This window comes from Pleuronectes platessa, chromosome 19 (assembly GCF_947347685.1).
Source record: "Pleuronectes platessa chromosome 19, fPlePla1.1, whole genome shotgun sequence".
Classification (NCBI taxonomy): domain Eukaryota; kingdom Metazoa; phylum Chordata; class Actinopteri; order Pleuronectiformes; family Pleuronectidae; genus Pleuronectes; species Pleuronectes platessa.
Genome location: NC_070644.1, coordinates 9832828 through 9852437, shown reverse-complemented (window position 1 = coordinate 9852437; position 19610 = coordinate 9832828). Strand labels below are relative to the sequence as shown.

Sequence of the window (19610 nt, the reverse complement as noted above, 5' to 3'; positions counted from 1 at the left end):
CCCATGGAAACTGGATCCAAATCTGTGTCCTGAGTTCCTCTTTACTTTATTAAATTATCGTTTGGGAAATACTTATCAGCTCTCGATTCCATGTCTTTGTCATAAGGTTTTCAATCCATCCATCCATCCACCATTTATACAGCTTATCCTTTTAAGGATTTAGGGGGTGAGCTGGAGTCAATCCCAACTGTCGCCAGGCATTGACATTTTTTAAATATATCTATCGGCCAATATATCAGTGTAGGAAATGTATTCATTTATTACGAATAGCTAAATGATCCAGATGGAAGTTACAATATACCTTCATATCTTTATAGTTGAAATTACATACTAAGACGATTGGTGTGGAAACTTGCAATGGTTTGAAATGTTGTTTTCCAAGGGCATGACATGGTAATGTAGTTAAAGCTGCAATGATGCCAAACACACCTTTCTGAAATGGTAACTGTAATTAGTTGCTCGGGGTAAAATGCACATGTTTATCTATGGTCAGGGCCAAATGTCGTGTCTATGAGGTGGATAAACTCTATATAGCCTCTGCTCAGGCTCACAAATGCCTCAATCGAAAAGGATAGGTATTTCCACATAGCTTTGCCTTGATTTAAACATCTGTCTCAATCAATATCTGGCTTAAATTCCCCAAAAGCGATTGAACAGTCGACTTCAGCTCCTCTCACAGTGTTTGAACAGCAGAAACAGCTCAGATCCAGAACCAGTCTCCACACTGGCACACATGGGGGCCGAAAAACAAAGAGCAAAGACACTAATTTCTCTTCGTGGCTCTAACAATACTTCCACAAAAGATGAATCATTTTCTAACAATAATATTCAAATCACACAAAAAACTCCATGCTGAGCAGGGACCACAGAGACTCGTAACAACAGCGGAGAATGCAGTCGTCCTGTGCCGAGCTTGTTAGCTGCTCATGAACTTAATGCAAATCAGCAAACAGATTCAAAACACATGTGGATTGCATTCATATTCATGAGCGAGAGAACAAGGCAGAAGGATATCCCCAAAGCCTCCATGACACTCTGCAAGAATATCAATGAGCGTGGTTTACATAGTCACATACCCACACACACACACACACACACATATTACCAGCTTGTAGGATGACATTTGACTTCACACACACTACGTCGTGCACTTGGGCGGAATGGCGAGGACATCACACACAATCAGTGTTTTGCCACCTGTGCCTTTTTCACCCTAAAGGTTATTTAATTTTGCCAGTGATCCATATCATTTTACACACACCCCCTCTGACAGAGAGACGTAGATTAGTCTGACCTCAGTTACCCGGGTTGAACCATAAGCACTCTAATTACCTTATAAACAGAGGACCCCTCCTCAAAACAACATGGTGGGCCAGTCTGGTCTGGCTCTGCCTCGTATAGAAACAAGCTAATTCACACGGACACATAAGCTTAAGTGGAGGAGAATTATTCAGTGGATGCATAGAGGGGCTTGAGAATGACAGGGGGTTGTCTTCATCACATTGTAGCATGCTTAGTGAAAACAATTAGAAAACTGACGGACACGCACACACACACACACAGCTGTGAGACAACACACACAGCTCAGAGGAGGCTTATTTGTCTAGCATCGCTGCCAGTGATACAACAACATGTCTGCATTCCACACCAGAGGAGAGAGGACACAACTGCTACACTCGCCCTGATGTTTGAATTCAGTGTGACTTCAACAAAAACCCTCATCGGTTCACAATATAACAGCTTTGATTCAAGAACATGTCAAAACAAAGAAACTTTAAGGAAATAAAGAAATACAAATTTTGTTAACAGGAAGTCAAGAAACTACACAAACCAAAATAGTTAAATCTTATCGTCATCATGGTTTCTTGATTTCATTGGTGTACTAGTACTTATATTCAGTACACAACAGGATGAGTGAGAATCTCCACAGAAAAGACCCAACAAAAAGATTGATAGGACATTTTAAAATTATAACTGTGTTTCTACATACGTCATTTTCTAACAAATAAAACCCAGAAAGTGAAGGTAAACGGATGCATTGTCATTGCAAACCCCGGCAACAAGGCTAAGAACTCATGAACCAATATAGTGAAATTGAACAGAAGGAAATAGGAGTGCAGCAGCTATCTGACCTGTTTAAAAGATAGGAAGGTTAATGCCAGGTTCAGATTCGCCCCGGTTCAGACAAACAGGTACAAGCACTCTTTCGGGCCCTCAGCCATCTCTCTTTCAAATTCAGGATGTTAGTGTGACCAAGGCTAATCACTTGGCTGAGTGTTGTTTTTAATGGCATGAGACAATACAGGAGACAATGTGGCTCACACAGTCTTGTACTTCTATCTTAGTGAGGACACTCACTGGCATAATGCATTCCCTTTACCCTAACCTTGAGCACCATCAAAACTAAATACTTAACCCTAACCTAAACCTAACTCAAACTCTAACCCTAAAACCCCTCACTCTGTAATATTTACGTACATTTCACTAAGTCATTTAGAATATATGAGAAACTGTATTTAGTTACAGTCACAAACAGACGATTGTTGTAACATTGTTGTGTGAATGCCACGTTCATTCATAGTGTTACATGCAATAATAATGTAGAGCAATGTCGAATCTGTCTTAATACCTTGCAAATTACATTCAGGGGCCTGCATTCTGCACACACACACACACACACACACACACACACACACACACACACACACACACACACACACACACACACACACACACACACACACACACACACACACACACACACACACACACACACACACACACACACACACACACACACACACACACACGTCTCCATGACTTCTACGGACATTATATTGACTTACATTCATTTCCTGCAGACGTATTCTAACCTTAAAAATGTCTTCACCTTACATTTTTGAGATTTATGTCATGGTAATTTTTGTGCCCTCATCCAATCACACTCAACACACGCATTCACAGAGTCAAAAAAACATAACACTCCCTCTACAGATTCAGAGTCGCCACAGTATATTATAAACAATTTCAAGAAAGGAGCACTGCATTTTGTGATTTTGACATTCTTGCCGGAATTTCTATACATTATGTCATTCAGAAATTAAAGTGCAAAATGTCAAAATGTGTCCCTGGTCACTCAGTACACACACACAAAGACACACACGCACACACAGACATTACAAACAGGAGATAAAGTTAACAGAGTTATATTAAGAAGGACAGTTACGTCTGCCAGTGCCGTATCCAAAAATACAACCCCTGGAGGAGAACGGGTTTATAGGAAGACATATAAAAAAACAAAGCAGGGTATGTTTTCAGAATGCCTGCATAGTTTTGTGCTTTTCAAATCTCCGGACTGAAAAAAATCCAAACCCTATTGGAAAAGTAATTTATTCAGGTCATAATACATGCAGAACAGGACGGCACGAGGGTTCACGATGTACTCACATTCCCCTTTCCAAGCAGTTACTTTAGCTATGCAATATTATCTAAAAATGATCGCGACTAATTATAATGTATAGATTGGAGATGCCAGAAAAGGTAAACAATGTTTAGAGAAATATGTTGTTTTATTCTCCAACTGACATCTGTTCATTGGAAGCAGTTATAGCATAATAACCCCAAAGTATTTAGTAGTATAACTCAACGGAAAGACTAAAGGGACATAACACACATCGCAGGTTCCAACAACAACTCAGCTGTTCACACGCACACTGAAATTTATAACACAAGGAAAGAACAGGCAAGTTTTTACTGGCACAATCTTTCTACAAATAAAATGGTAAATGTTTAATAATGGCACCAGATAGAATATTTGCATTAGGTCTCATACTTATGCAAAAGCAGATATTTCAGAGCATTGTTCCCGACTTATAAGGATATTTTACAACAAATCTTTTATGCAACACTGAGTTTCTCCACCTGCTGCCCTTTGAGGATTTATAATTAGAAACAAAAATATTGTCAAGCTGCAGTAACAATGTTCAGGCCAATGAGGAACAGAAGATCTCCAATACAAGCTGCCAGACACACAGCCCCTGTCATATTATCACCTTTTCAAACTGCTTTGGCCCACATGTGAGGACACAACAGCATACTTCCTCATCTATTTGGCACATCAAAATGCAATTGACCCATTGGAATCCATAAAACCGAAACTGTGAAGCTAATGACGATGAAGAGGCTCAGCAAATGAGATAACTCCCAGAGGGCGTGTCACTGCGAGTGACCCCTTTCACATTACATGCACTCGTCTGACTGAATATCGATATGCAAAACAACTTCACGGAGCTTAAAGGGAGCATTGACCATACAACGACCCTGTCAATGATCTTGGACTTACTGCACGACCCACCTCTACTGACGGCTTGAAAATCTAAGAGGGTTTGATGAGCTGTTCTCTGCAATTACGTTTCTATCTATATCCTGGGTGATTGCATATATAGTGTATATATATATAGCCCCAAGTGACAAGCTGCTATAGGTGAAAACCTCAGACAGCAGAAACCCAATGATGATGATGATGAGGAGAAACCATCATGGAAGGACAAGGAAGTGGTCCTAGGAACAGATTAAATACTGTGTAGAACCCTCAAACTCCCAGGACATACCACTTCATGTCGAGTCAAGTGTGGGGAGGGAAAACAATTTATAAATGTGTGCATGTGTATATATATGTTGCATATATGAATGTATATGTATGTGAATATGTCCAGATGCTTGTGTATATGTATATATACCTGTTTAGATACATATGTGTATATATATATATATATATATATGTGTATGAATATGTAATATATGTGGATGTGTGTATATAAACATGTATATGTTTATGTCTGGCCAGAGAAATAATTGTGTCCCATTTGAGTCACTAACATGGTACATTAGCTAGCCTATTGGTTAATGACTGTCTGAACTCCGAGTTCCCTGCCTGTTACAGTCACACAGCTTTGACCTACCCCCCCTGATGTAAGGCCCCCTCATTTTAAACAAACAAGCTGGTCTGGTTTCAAAAACTGTGAATATGCATCACTCAATTTAACATCACTAATAGCTTTTAATTCTTGCCGTGTGTTTTCATTTTCTCTCTTGTGACGCTAACAGGACAATCAGGTAAATGTGAAGGAAGAAGGAAAATACGCTGCCGGAGTGTGTAGTTACACGACACAGAAACACGTTTAAGGAAGTTTTCATTATTACAATTTGTAGTCAACCAAAGATTACTTGAAAATATGACACTTATTCATTTTCTAAAACTATTGAGAAGTGTGATTCAGCCAGCATGACTGACTATCTCCCTGCTCCAGGATTACTCATTAACAGAGAATCTTACAGTGACTGCATGAACCAGCCACACCAACAGCCCAAATCCAAAACAGACAACAAGTTGACCTGTCTGTCTAATCAATACGCAGCCATATAGGAAATAAAAAATTGCTATAATACATGACAGCTGAACAATGGCTGAAACGGGTCACTTAAAAAAATGCCAGCTTTTCAATGAGACTCTCTGCAGCAGAGGCATTTCAGCTCTGCTCACCTTCTGCACATAGCCTGAGCCAAAATGCTACTTGTCGGCTATAAGAGAGGCAATCCGAGCCCCTGCCTCCCTCATGTTGCTATTCCTCAGTGGTATAGCCGCCTCAGACAAATCAGATTTGACTCTGAACACATGCTCCAAAATGTGTAAGTGATCCATAACGAAACATATCTGCTTCTTTGCTACATTTTCAGTCGAGAAACTCACATTTCCGTTCATATACATTTTCATTTAAAAGCGGAGGGCAAGTGCAGAGGTATGAGATGTTGCTGACACTGACACCTCAGGAAATTATACAGAGCAGGGCTGTCTGCAGCCTGTTACTGTAAACCATCATCAGCCCTTCCATGTGTTTCTAACTCAAACCATTCTACTGGACACAACCCAGATATTACACAGATCCCCTCCAAACACTGAGTTACTGTGAAAGCTTGCAACTTCCACATCAGGGAAATGAAATGTTTGAAATATTTAAAAGAATCTTTGAAAATTAACTCTACATCCATCCACAAAAGAGAATCCCTGCAATATGCAAATGATGCCAACAAAATCAGATGTAAAAATGGATCTAAAGAAAACTGGTCCCTTAAGAACTGGTCTCCAGGAAGGTAAACTAAAATCGACAGACGTTTATGTCACATATCTTTCATCCGGTGCGGAAGATAGAGTCCAATAATAATCATAAAGATCTAAAGAGCAGATGTTCCTCTTTTCTCGGCTCAGACCTTCCTGCAGTCAGAGTTGGTCGACCGTGTCTGTACCTGCTCCTGATGATTTTACAAGAACTATATAAATGAGAAAGAGTGCTGTAAATAGAAAAAGGGCTTTCAATCTTCGATCCTTTCAGGTTACATGACAATGGGGCCTCCAGGCGTTACGTGCGAGCAATCAATAGAGTTCAACAACTGCAGAGTTATGAGAGTCTTATCAGCAGTCACACATGGGAGAAGCAATGAAGTGTCATGAAACAACGAGAAGTGATTGAAACCTTTTTGTCTTGGGTGATGAGTAGAGCTATGATTTGGTGTTTGACTAGTATGTCCTGGTTTCCACTTTCCACTGTTTTCAAGATTTAGTTAAAATGGACCTATTGGCAGAAATAAAAGATGAACTAATCACATTATAACAATGTTTTCATTGGTGAATATTAACCTGAATGTACAAAGTGTTTACATTTACATTAGCTAAGAATCTCAACTTCATATTTACATTGGGAGCGGGTCCTCTTCTAAAAAGGCTGCCATGTTTCTACAGTAGCCCAGAGAAGGACAAATCAAATGCTGACTCCGGAGAAGGCCGTTTGAGTATTTGTGAAACCTAAAGACCACCATAGGTTCTGAGGGGAATTCAGCTGCAACATGTAACTACATGTCTTTAAGAATGGAAAATGTTTGCTGGTCAACCACTTTGGTCCAGACTGAAATATCTTTTCATCTTAGTGAGTCATTCATTCTGCCAGGTGACCAGATGTTCTTTAAATACATATTCTTGTCCTGGGGCTCTATCATAGCAGGAGATTATTATTCCCAGATATTGATCTAGTTACTGTATATTCATTCTTTATCTGTTGCATATGTTCTCATGACACAGAGTGTGCAAGAAATGTGACATACGTTAGCCCATTTGAGGTTTGGTGGTTTTGTTTTAATACTTGCATGTAGTGAAATGTAATATTCTGTCTGGGGACTGCTCATAAAAATTACCCACATTGGCTAACTTGGGGTTCAATCTAAAATAACTCTTATTAATGTACATGTTTCCTCACGAATAAAACATATCTGACATTCTTGAGCAGAAAGTCGAAGGAAGGGGCGAGGGAGGGGGGGGGGACAAATGAGTAATTGAACCAGACTGGCACGAAGTAGCTGTATGTCTGCAGCCTGGTGGGGTCTTGACAGGTGGACAAACACACTGACGGTGGTGCTGGTAGCGAATATCGTTAACCGGATTATAACCGACTCGCAAATATTGAAATTCAGCAGCATGCGAGTACAATTCTCAACGGACGGGGCAACATCTGTGATGCCAAGAACCGCCGAACATGACGGCCCTTTTCAAAAACTGTGATGTTAATGTTGAATGCTGCAGCTGTTTATAATTTAGAAGGAGTCTTTTTCTGTGTGGTGACCGTTGCAGTCGACCATTACCTCTGGCTAACTGCCGTCCTTCAGGGCTGATTAATTTGCAACTTATTCTTTAATGGGAGGATAAATGAAGGCTTTAAGTGGCACAGCGATGAATTACAATCACAAATGAAAAAATAAAAAAGTACGAATTAAAATTTTACACACATCCAATAGCACTTTATTACTGATTAACTAATCACGCAGTTCTTGTTTGACCTTACAAATACTCCTAGTCCTACTAATAGTCAAATTTGATAACATGTGGAAATCAACTCTTGCACAGACTCAGAGATACAGCGCAGAGACATTGGGGCAGAAACAGAACCACAGCCTGTGGTTCGCATATCATCACATCTCTTAACCATCACAGAACCACAGTTCGACCAAAAGCGTGACCACGCTGCAGCTCTCCATGTAAAAAGAAACAACATAACACAGATGGGCGAGCGAGCCTCAGCCAAATTAAACAAGAGTGCTTTTCAAGAAATTAAAAAAAATCTTTTGAGAGGTAAATGTGAAAATATTAAGATGAATGTGAGACAGGCACCACAAGGTCTCAAACGTCAGCCGGCATCAAATCAATCTTACAATTCAATTCATGTTCTTTACTTTTAGCATGTGTTTAAAATGGATATTGAAGGTCAGACGACGAGTTGAGTAATAAAATGCACTTTAAGCACTTATCAGTTAATATATATATATCTTAAACCACTATATATGTTAACACAAATGCCCTTATGCCATATGAAATAACTGGGATTAAAATTCATAATATATTTCAAAAGAGACATGGTGGACATCCTCTACAAGAATATCGGTTTCCTTTTCACATTCAGTCCTCGTTTCTACATCTTGTTTCTACTATACAGCGTTTAAGTATGTATTTGCTCCTCATAGGGTCAGCATCCTCCAAACAACAGTCGCCAAACTACTCAGATAAAATCACTCCAGGCGTTTGGACACGTTATTAAGCATGTGAAGAGCACGCTCTTTCCGGTAAAGGCTTGTTTTGCATGAAAGTCTTCTTTCAAGTGGAAACAGATGGCGAGATGCATCTGTAGCAAACCGAACCAAATTACGCTCCCAGCAGTCCAACAATACTGTTAAACGGTCAAATATTGAGCATGATTTCAATTAGAAAAAGATTACCTCTAACGAGTGTAAGAAAGAAAACAAGATGACACAAACTTTCTTAATTGTAAGTGAGAAAGAATCATGTCTGTTGATCTTCGAAACAGAACTTATTAACATCTATATATGTCTGACGTACCACTTTAATTCACCGAGGCCACAGCACCAGGGATATAAGAGAGAGGAGGGAGAGAGAGGATGTTTGCTGCTGCTTGTGCTCTACATCCGTCACTGAGGAATGCTCCCAAACACTAACATGTCCTCCCCTGCTCTCATCATGATAACTGGTGTCTTCCTCTGTGCTCTTAAGGAAAAACTACGGTGATTCATTTGTTACCTAATAGGGTGCATCAGCTGAGTTGTTGACGAGGCCGCGTTTAAACAGCCACTTCACGTCTCATTGATGATAAAATCCCGATGACGTTTTGCTATTAGGATGCTTTGTGAAATATCCCCCCCTACGGTAGCAGAGGTGAATGACGAATGAGTATCAGACTTGAAAAACCTGCCGCCTCCTCCCACTCAGACCACAGCTCAGCAGCGACTGTGAGAACTTTTCACTAATACATTCATGAGCCAGTCAGTTGGCCCGACTTCTGTTACTCAAAAAAATTGTGCAAAGTGCGGTAGCCTTAAAGTGACACGCTAATGTCTGGCTCGGGGGCATATGTGACATGAATTATTCACATCAAAATTAATGTGATTTCCGTGGGACGGGAAAACAGACGTATGTGAAAAACAAATTCCAAGGTTGAGTAACTCTTTTTTCTGCACGATAGGAACAGTTTCTTAGTTCTAATCATGAGTTCTGTGTATTTTTTTTATTTTACACACATCTTATACGACAGAAACCAAGTATGTGCCATTAATGTCTATCTTTAAAGCAACACTCTGTAAAGTTTACTTAGCCACAGCGCCCTCTGCAGCCACACAACTGAACGGTGGATATCACCCATGATCCCCGGTTTCCTGAACCAGAAGAGCTGCGGCTGTAACAAATACACCAAACCCTTTATTATTCATATTAATGAATATTGGAAATAGGTTGTCAATGACTTCTAAGTCTTTTTAGCTGATCTACGGTTCAGCATCTCTTTTGAACTTGTTTGGCCTTAAGCTGTTATTGTCAGTTAGTTACACACTTCTCACAGGTAATTTTACCAATTTACCAAAGTTACATAAGGTGCTCCAGTGAATTGTGAGGCAGCATGCTCGAGGTCAGTTGCTGTGGACATTCTCTGGAGTTTCTCCTGTCAGCCCACTAGAAAAGACTCTTGTCCGTGTGAGAATACAGGTGGAGAAAATCTGGAGAAGTCATGTGTTGATGAAGTTTCTCACATGATGCCAAACCTAAAACCTGAAAAATGTTATATGTTTGATATATGCACATAAGAAACTAGTGGTGGTAGAGCCAGGAGACAAAGTGCATACAAAATCATCATTAAAACAAATTATTGGAATCAGTCAACAGAAACACTACTTTTCTTTTACAGGAAGTGTTGCAAATATCTAAGTTTGTGATATGTTTGAAAGTTATACACGCGTGTAAGGTAACAGTGACAACATTTTCATTAGTACCTGCTTGTGATTCATCAAATTGATCCATTTGTGATAATTGTTTCACTGCTTTGCAGCAAGAGGAGAGATGTAGACGTGTTTAAGAATCAACTACCATCAGTTTTTTCACTGGAAATAATCACTTTAAGCCTCCGTCAGACACAGAGACGAGGAGCCTTCATGGCAGCCGACCTCCCCTCAAATGTGTGGGAGCTGTCATTAGAGGGTAACAGCAAACGTTCACTTAAACACTTTGAATCCAGTTTACAGCAAACAGCAGAACCACTTCACTTGACAGGCTCCGTATCCTCTTTCTGAGGATTGATAGAAAACAGATGTTGACGTCTTCTGCTCGGAGGACATTTGGATTGTGATGAATTATGGGACATAGTCTTATGCTCATGTCAGTTATGTAGCACATGTTTGGGAAAAAGCCAACGTGCGTTGTATTCTAATAACAGAGCTGCTGGTCTAATGTAATAGTGTAGCTTTCACCTCTACCTGTGCTGCTACAGTTGACGGACTCATCCTGCTGGGAAACGATACCAGCTATGAGAAACTATTCCAGGTATTTTTGATTGGCATGAACTTCAGCCGCGTTATCTGATTCTGCATCGACAGCGGTTCATTCTTATAAACTCTGTTTCCCTGGAAGGGCTGTTGAGAAACAGCTTGGATGTATTCCATGCTCCCTCCTCAGACATCTTATTCACTTTATCATCCTTTTTTGTCTTTTGAGATGCAAAAAGCTACAGTGGTTAACTTGTGGTTTAAAGTAAATGTAAAGAAAAGGTTTTCTGTCTAAATACAGATTGGGTTCTAATAAATCAAACATGCGCCTGCTTTGGCACCTACTCTCCGTGTTTCTGAAAACATTTAAGAGGAAACCATTAGAACGGGGATCACAGCAGAGCAACAGCTACAGCAAGTGTAATGGTTTGCTTCAGTGCCATAGTGAAATCTGCCAGAATCTCTCAAAGTTTTTTTCCGTCAACAAACAAGACAAGACTTGACAAGTAAATCAACCCTCCTAACTCTGCTTTATATCAAGTATTAACATCAGGGGGATGATAATTGTGCATGTAAGTAATAAAAGAAAAACATCTATAGAGAATGTCTGAGGATGAAACTAATATTTTCCAGGAATGAGTTTTCATTCTTTTATATGATTGCACCTTGAACCTAATAATGACCCGGGATTCAAAAGTTTTGGAAAATATAAGTTTGGCCTCTGAGCTAGAATGACAGTCAATAGAGCGCATATCTCCGATAACGTCTAACAGACCATCAAATTCAATCAAGCTTCACTAAATTTCACACACGTATCAGTTCCATATATACAGATATGCATGATTTTTTGAAGTCAGGATCGATAAACTATTCTCTGAGAAATTGGTGAAAATGTCAAAATACCTCGGCTCTCTCAATGTCTAAGAAAGTTAAACAAATACATGTTGGCTCCACCCCTTTGTTCAGATCCATAGCAAACCTCAATGGGTTCCTTCTTGACCTTTCTCACATCCTTCAGTTGTGGAAATCTGTTAAGTTTTTGCAAAGTAGTCCACTGTTGACAAACAATCAACGAGAATGGCACTAACTAACTAACTAATGACAACTAACAAACAACCACAGATGAAAAACATATCCTCCTTGGCAGATATAATGAACCTATTATAACCCCACTTAATATGTGTTCCCATGAATCAACTGACATAATTGTAGTGATATCACAACATTGAGGCTTTCTTGGTTGACACTTTTCCCAGAAAAGTTCTCCTTAACGATGCAACTTGTCCATAAATCCAGACTCTAGTTTACAGTTCAGATCAGAACATTAACAGTGGAAATGTCGCAGCAAAAAGCACAACACATACAGTAAGTAGAATCACACTGAGTAGAGCACACACCACTGCCAGCGCCAAACAGCCCACTCACATTTAATCATGCCGCACCAAAATTCCCAGATTCTTATCAGTTCCCGGAATATGCCTGTTCTTTTACCACCAAGATCCATGAATAAGTCCTTGAGAAATGGTGAAAATATAAATAAAACCACCATATCCCATAATGTTAAAGAAAGTGAAACCTTTTTGGTCAGATCCACAGTAGGATTGATGGGTTCTCTCCTGGCCTATGTCACATCCTTCCACCAAGTTCAGTGGAAATCTGTTCAGTGGTTTTTGGGAAATAATACTGACATCAAACCGAGGTGGAGGTGGGCCCATGAGTCAACCTATTGTAGTTATAATGGCATGGGGGCGTTCTTGGATAACAAGTTTTCCACTGAGAAATTCTCCAGAAAGATGCGACTCATATGTTGTGTCCATAAATCTTGACTCATTCTAGTTTTCGGTCCAGAACGCTTACAGTGGAAATGTCACGGCAACAACATGAACTAGTCTGGTGAACTCTTTCAGCTGTGCCACAGTATATCCTTCATGGAGCGACGATCACTGGAGGGACGGCAATATGGCAACAACGAGTGTATTTCCCATGTTGAAAGCTTTCTGAATTGCAAGAAGGAACATAAATTTAGCCCAGAGGGTTATTCCAAGGTGCAGAACATATTTATATGTGATGTGAAAAACAGATTTGAGAACCATGGATACAAGACCGTCTGCAGCTCTTCGTGGCCAAGTCGAAGAACCAGACTTGAGTGATCATTTCTCTGGAACTGAGCTGCATCCCCCCCCACAGTGTGTGAACCCAACACAGAGGCACAATATAAATCAATTATTGGCTTTACATGGAAAATCTATATCGCTTCCAAATTTCAAATCTCTCGCTTCCTTGGAATATAATCCATGAAATGAGTAAATAAAAGTGAGGGATAGAGTGAATGTGCTATACATAAATTGAAATGCAGTACAATGGAATGAGGTGATAGGGACATTTTCCAGGACGCAAATGTTGCTGTCTGTGTCGGCCCAGGGCATGTGAAGTATCACGGCTATCCCGTCTCACTGGGGGGCAGGAGAAACGCTATCCTCAGTTTCCTCACTGCGTAAATCTGAGTTTGTCCTAAATTCCAGAGTTGTAGAAGAGGGAGCAGCGTAGAAAGGGGAGGAAGGGGTGAATAACACAACAAAATGCTTGGTACCACCACAATTATTTGAAATAATAACAAAGCAACAATTACACATGCCACACATCATTTATGTCTTAACTGTTACAGCTGCGGAGTGGAAAGACTCCCTTCTACCCGGGCTCTGCTTCTTTTCCAGAACAGCATTTCCCCGGGAAGGGGAAGGTAAGGGCTGTCACCGTATACCTAATAAATCACACTAATGTAATCACTGTTTCATGTACCCTCTTGTCACCTAAGAAAAGTTATAAACACAGGTTATTAATGCGTCTCGATGCTATAATGGCTAACACACTGGATCTGGCTCTCATCGCGGATTATGTATCACAGTTCCTCTCAGCAGCTAGAGAAAACATTCTATGTAAACTGTGTAAAATGATATTCATTCAACGGCATGAAAACGATTTCCATAGATGTCTGTTTCTGCCACGCTCCATTGCCAATTCATAAAGCTACTTAGCCGAAAGCCCAAAAAAAGATTTGCCCTTCGCTAACAGTCGGTGTCAGGTAGTACTTTCCCCCCAGGGGGTCGGTCTTTACAAAGCGAGGATCATGAAGTTAGCTGGATAAACTGCTGAGTAAAGCCTGGAACTGCAACTGGAGCATTGACTCAAATAAAGACCATGAACTCAAATAACATTACACTCGTCCAACTTATTCGGTAATCCTCCTTTATAACACAGGGCCGCAGAAAGAAAAATTCTCTGGACTAAGTAAGTGATGGATTAATGTTTTCAGCAGCAGCAACCTTGCTTTTGAAAAAAAAGACAATATGCAGAAGAGGAGCATGGTTATTATGGCCAGCAATGATCAGCAGCGCCAAACCAATAAAGAAACCAGAGACACTGACAGAAACTAAACCAAATACTTTACACACACAAGCCTTTCCTGCTCAACCGATCCGTGGGAGGCACATTGCAGAAAGGCAACAGCAGTGACCGCGTAGCACCGGCGGTGTTGCCAAATTTAGACAAACACCTTATCCAGTTAATCAAAACCTCTAATCAAAGCATTTGTGTTGCAATCGCTGGTGTTCAAGATTAAAGAGCAACTAGAACCCTGCACAGCCCCTCACGCTGAGCACATTGAACTGTGCAGACTGCGAACATTCACATATATTAAGTATTGTGACAAGGATGCTGAAAGTAGGGGTTGCTCAGGTGGCAGAAGCACCCCCTACTGCCACAGAGTATAGCTACCAGCGGGTAACATTCTGAGAAAAGCATAGTGGCATTTTCATAGGGTTTGTTTTCATTTTTAAGAAGAGTCAGTGAATTTCCTGTGTAGCCTATCTGGTGCACAAATGCGGAACGTAACTTCCACAGCATGCATGATGGAGTATAGACCGGCATTCTGTGCTGTCCACAGCTGCAGCTTTGACATACAGCGAGTCGGTGTTTGCCGTCGGTTTCAACGTAAAATGTTATAAAACAGGTGTAAAATGTTGTTGGTACCATGTTAATATACTATGTACCTTCTCTCAGCACCCCTAACTCTGACTGACTTCCAGCGTCCCTGGGATGTGAAGCCTGAAGATGCTGAAAGCCAACGCACTAGGTCTTTAACACGAGAACCCAGGGAGACAGGGAGACAGATGTTGCCGAAGTCAGCCGAAGCCCTGCTACTTCTCTCGTGCCCGTGACATATGCCCTCTGGGTCTCTGGTGTCTCCTCTGGGGCTGTTTCACAACATGACGGATGCTCCGAGGATGAGAGTGCACACTGTGGCATACCATGACGAAAGGGAGGCCTGTTTCAAAAGGTCCATCCTCAGGTCATCTCCTCTTCCAATAGGCATCAATTTCAATGCTTTGAACATAACAAGGAATAATGGAGCCTTCTTTGAAAGAATTATTGGAGATTTGTTAGCGAAATATAATATTGATCTTCCTGGTCAAGAGTTATATCAACACTCTTACATCTGTTAGTCAGATATAAAGCTAAAATCAGCAGCCTGTTAGTTTAATATCGATACTGGGGGAATAGGGGGAAGGAGCTAACCTGGCTCTGTCCAAAGGTAACAGCATCCACCTGCCAGCACCTCTAAAACCCTCTAATTAACATGTCATATCTTGTTTATTTAATCTTTACCAAACTTCAAGTGTGAGAGGTGGGAGGTTATGTACTGGAATAGTTCTTGGCCAAGGGCAGCAACTTTCCAAACTCTCCGATTGGTTTCCTGGCAAAGGCTCTTACTGTACACGACATAAGAGTGCCATCAATCTTCTCATCCCACTCTGGAAGAGAGCAAACAAGCACATTCATGAAAACTATTGCTTTAAAAAGCAGAACAGGACAATCGCTATGTCCATCCTCCTCACATTTCACCTCCTTCGGGGGTCGTGGGATTGTGGCTCGTCGGAGCTGACATTGGGCAAGACCCGCAGCATATTGCAGTGCCAACACACAGAGAGAAACCACTAATCCCAGTCACATTGACACCTACAGACAATTTAATAGAAAGCTGCAGCACACAGTGAAAACGCAAACTCTTACACTTATATATATAATCATAACAATTGTGATGTATTTGTGATGTACTTAATTTAACCAGATCAACAGACAAGCAGAACAAATTTACCATGGTGATAATTGCATTAACTAAACTCAGAAGTTCAGAACTATAACAAACCTACTAAATGCTATGACCACAACCTCTGTGTGAATACCAAATGAAGGCACTGTTAATATCATATGCATAGAATAGAATAGAATACAATGGAAGGCCTTTTGTGATCATTGTACAAAAGAAGCGCGGAATTAGAAGTGCAACATCTGAAAAACTGCCAATTTATTAAAAAAAACGTGACCAATAAATAAATACTTTACTGCACAGAATGGATTTTGCACATAAAAAGGATGAATATCAACAGATCATCTTTATAATTTGGTAGATTTTAAAGTTTATAGCTGACATACAAAAAGAGGGGGCCACTGCACTATTAGGGGCCCATATCATCAAAATCATAGAAATGTCTGTACAAGCAACAACGATTATAGAAATAGCTTTTAATGTTCTGCGATGTGTCGGCACATTGATACTCCGCAGAGCGCCTAATGAATGCCATGAGCCTAAACTTTCCTTTGGCAACTGCATCGTGCCAACTCAAATCACGCTCGGTTCCCTTTGAACTACATCGCATTCATTGCCAAGGTGTAATTTCGCTGGTATGCAACTGCAAAAACCTGCCGAATGCAAACGCCATATTCATCAAACGTGGGGTTAGAGAAAGGTCGCCTCCCTCAGCATCCACCGCTGCAGTGCCCTTGAGCAAGACACCTCACCTCCCCGGGTGCTCTTAGTGTGGGTTCACCACTCACGGATGGGTCAAATCTCCTGCATACTAGACGTTAAATGACACATCTTCTTCCTCTCATCAAATTCACATGATTCATTCTATTTTTTTCTTTATTGGGGACCACAACAACATTTCTCTTAGAACCATGACAGCACAGCCGGGCAGTCATCAGGTCACACTGTGCAAGTAAACCTAGATGCACCCACACATTAACTCTGCACAAACAGCTCCTCTTCTTTAAACAAACATTGTGGGAAACAACTGCGGCTGCGGCCAATAACCTTAAACCAACATAATTACGTTGAGATGGTGTTTGAGGTTTGAAGATCAATCGCCATGTGACTAGGAGCTTGTGCCGTGACCGGCAGATGAAACCTCACAGAGCCCATACAAGACGTTTCACAAGAGAAACTCAACAATGAGTTCCACCTGTTGTTTTTTTTCCTAGCAGGGCTCGTACAGAAATAGATTTGCCGTTAATCAAGATCATTGACAAAGTTGTTTGAAAAGAGTTCCCTGAATAAGTAGAGTTTTACAAAGGCTACAGTACATCTCCTACATTGTGCATGAAATGAAGAGCATCGTTCAAGATAAAATTCAATCATTCCGAATAGTGTATCTAAAAAGAACATCCTGAGGAGTGATGTGGAATGGCAGATCTTTTGCTCTTGATCAAACTGTCTGCCCCTCATCACAAACTTTTTGCTCCAAACATCTTCATCAAAATGTCACACCTCATCACCATATTCCCGAAAACTGGAAAAAGAAAGCTCAGAAAGGTTGAAACTCTCCTGCCTCAAATGCCCCATGTGATTCTAAAGATCGCAAATGAGTGTGCGATTTCAGGTGTCTGTCAGCAAAGTTTTAAAGTAAAGATTTGCCCTTTCAAAACTCAACTTTCAGAACTTTTTTCAAGAAGGAAAACAATACCAAATCATGTTGGCAGAGATGTGAATTTCTTATTTCAGCTTATCAAAATATAATGGCAGGCTTCAAAAAGTTAGTTTCAATCATGCAAAACCTTCTTCTTTCCTAGATTTAAAGCTTTCAAACACAGACTTTCAACCTTTTAAGGCACTGTTTTCAGTTTGAGAATATGGCATGATATTTATTCCATGGATATTTGCGTGGTTTTTCAAAAAGACTGCATTTACAAGTCTTTTTCATTAAGCCTGAGAGGCGGCTACTTGCAATGAAGACAGATACGTTCCTAACAACTTAATCCGTAGCCTCTGACAGGAGTTTTTGCTGAGCGGCCACACTGCAGCGTCCACTGTGTCTGTGAACTGTCATAATTGCAGCCGGTGGCGTCAGAGCATAACAGGCCAATCTGGGGGCTTGTGGATATTTAGATTGCTATGATCCCTTTAAGTCACAATGGGCGACTAAGAGGAAAATCCACATTTGATCCATTCATCTGCAGAAATTCCATCATTTCAACACATTAAAATCCATTACCTCATAAAAAATGATGTTTTGCAATATCTGTGATGATCAACAGCCTTTCTTGGAAGCAAACTCATATTTATTTGACCAAGAGTAGACAGAAATGATTTAATCTTATGTATAAAGGAGTGCAAGGGGGTGTTTACCAGCCTTTGCAATTTTCATTTTCTGTCTTTAAATCCATCAGCAGCGGGCAACAAGACTTAATGTGATTTCCACTCAGGCTACATTTAATTTTAAATGCTCCATGAGGCAGAACTATATATGCCCGGCATTAAACAAACTCCAAAATATTCCACTAACATTTCACCGAGCACCATGTGAACAGCGTTAGAGCCCTGGGTGATAAATGACAGGTCTCATTTTACATCATCTCTGCAACCACATTTCTGAAACACTCTCACGGGCACAGAACGTCCCCCCACGAGCAGCCTAATCATTTCACACTCTTTATGATGCAGCATGCAAGAGCAGATTCACACTACCTGTAACACGTCGTAACTTCTCCAGTCGACTTCACGCAGGGGTACTTTGTTGTAGAAATGTTATTTTCAGAGCACCCGTCACTGTGGAGAAAAAAACATTTTGGAGCAAAGTTAAGCACTCTGCACACGCATGTGGTCCCCCCGCGGTCTTATTTTGGCGCAGACAGAGTTTACCCGTCACTGGCATCCTCCTCCTGGTAGGACCAGAGCAGACCCCCCGAGAAGCACATGCAGGTGACGGTGAGCAGAAGAGGACTCCTGTGGTGTTTTAGTATCATCTCATCGGTGCAGTCACCTGGGTGCTGTCAGTAATCCGCACTGGCAGTGGTGATGACCTCTGTGCCGCGCTGCAACTTCGGTGCGTAATAGTGGTGCAGGAGGGCGCGCGCGGACCCTCCCACTCTGCCTTCGCTCCTGAATGAACGGGCTTTAATTCCTGTCGTGTCACTGAACTGAGACTCAACTTTCACTTCTCTCTACTTTTGACAAGTTCAAGAACTCGAAATATTTTCTTCTAAACTTTTGAATCCTCCAAAATGTCTTTCAAGAGGAGTTAAGCAACATATAAATAATTCCTAAGGGTGACGGTCCTGAAAATACAGTACAAGAGGAAACTGACGTCCACACACATGCGCGCCGCATGCACGCACACACACATTCACACACACAGTAAAGCAGGGCGCACTGTGAGTCAGGATCAGCAGCTACATCTTTGCTACCACCGCGTGGCCGTAAATGAAACAGCGATTAGTGAAAATAAGCATTGTGTGTTTATAATGGATTTATAATCTTTAATTAATAGCTTTGTTAGTGGTTAATACTGGATCCACCAGTAGCTTAAGGTCAATTGATGCAAAAAACAAGCATCTATGGCTGCAGGACATCTGGAGAGAATTATATTTCTAAAGAGTTGGCCACTACACCGTTTCAATTTAGACCA

General features: G+C 40.8%; 1 protein-coding gene across 2 annotated transcripts in view; it reads right to left on the bottom strand.

Moving 5' to 3' along the window:
- Positions 1-19303, bottom strand: part of ccbe1 (collagen and calcium binding EGF domains 1) — a 32033-nt gene extending 12730 nt beyond the window's left edge. Inside the window, exons 1-2 of one of the 2 annotated variants that reach the window (XM_053410877.1) lie at positions 18845-19303; positions 18671-18751 (exon numbers count right to left, since the gene is read on the bottom strand). In XM_053410877.1, coding sequence (XP_053266852.1) covers positions 18671-18751; positions 18845-18948 — 185 coding nt within the window. In that variant the 5' untranslated portion in view covers positions 18949-19303. The remainder of the gene's footprint in view (positions 1-18670; positions 18752-18844) is intronic. The other variant, XM_053410876.1, reaches the window with a different exon arrangement.
- Between the last annotated feature and the right edge of the window lie 307 nt (positions 19304-19610).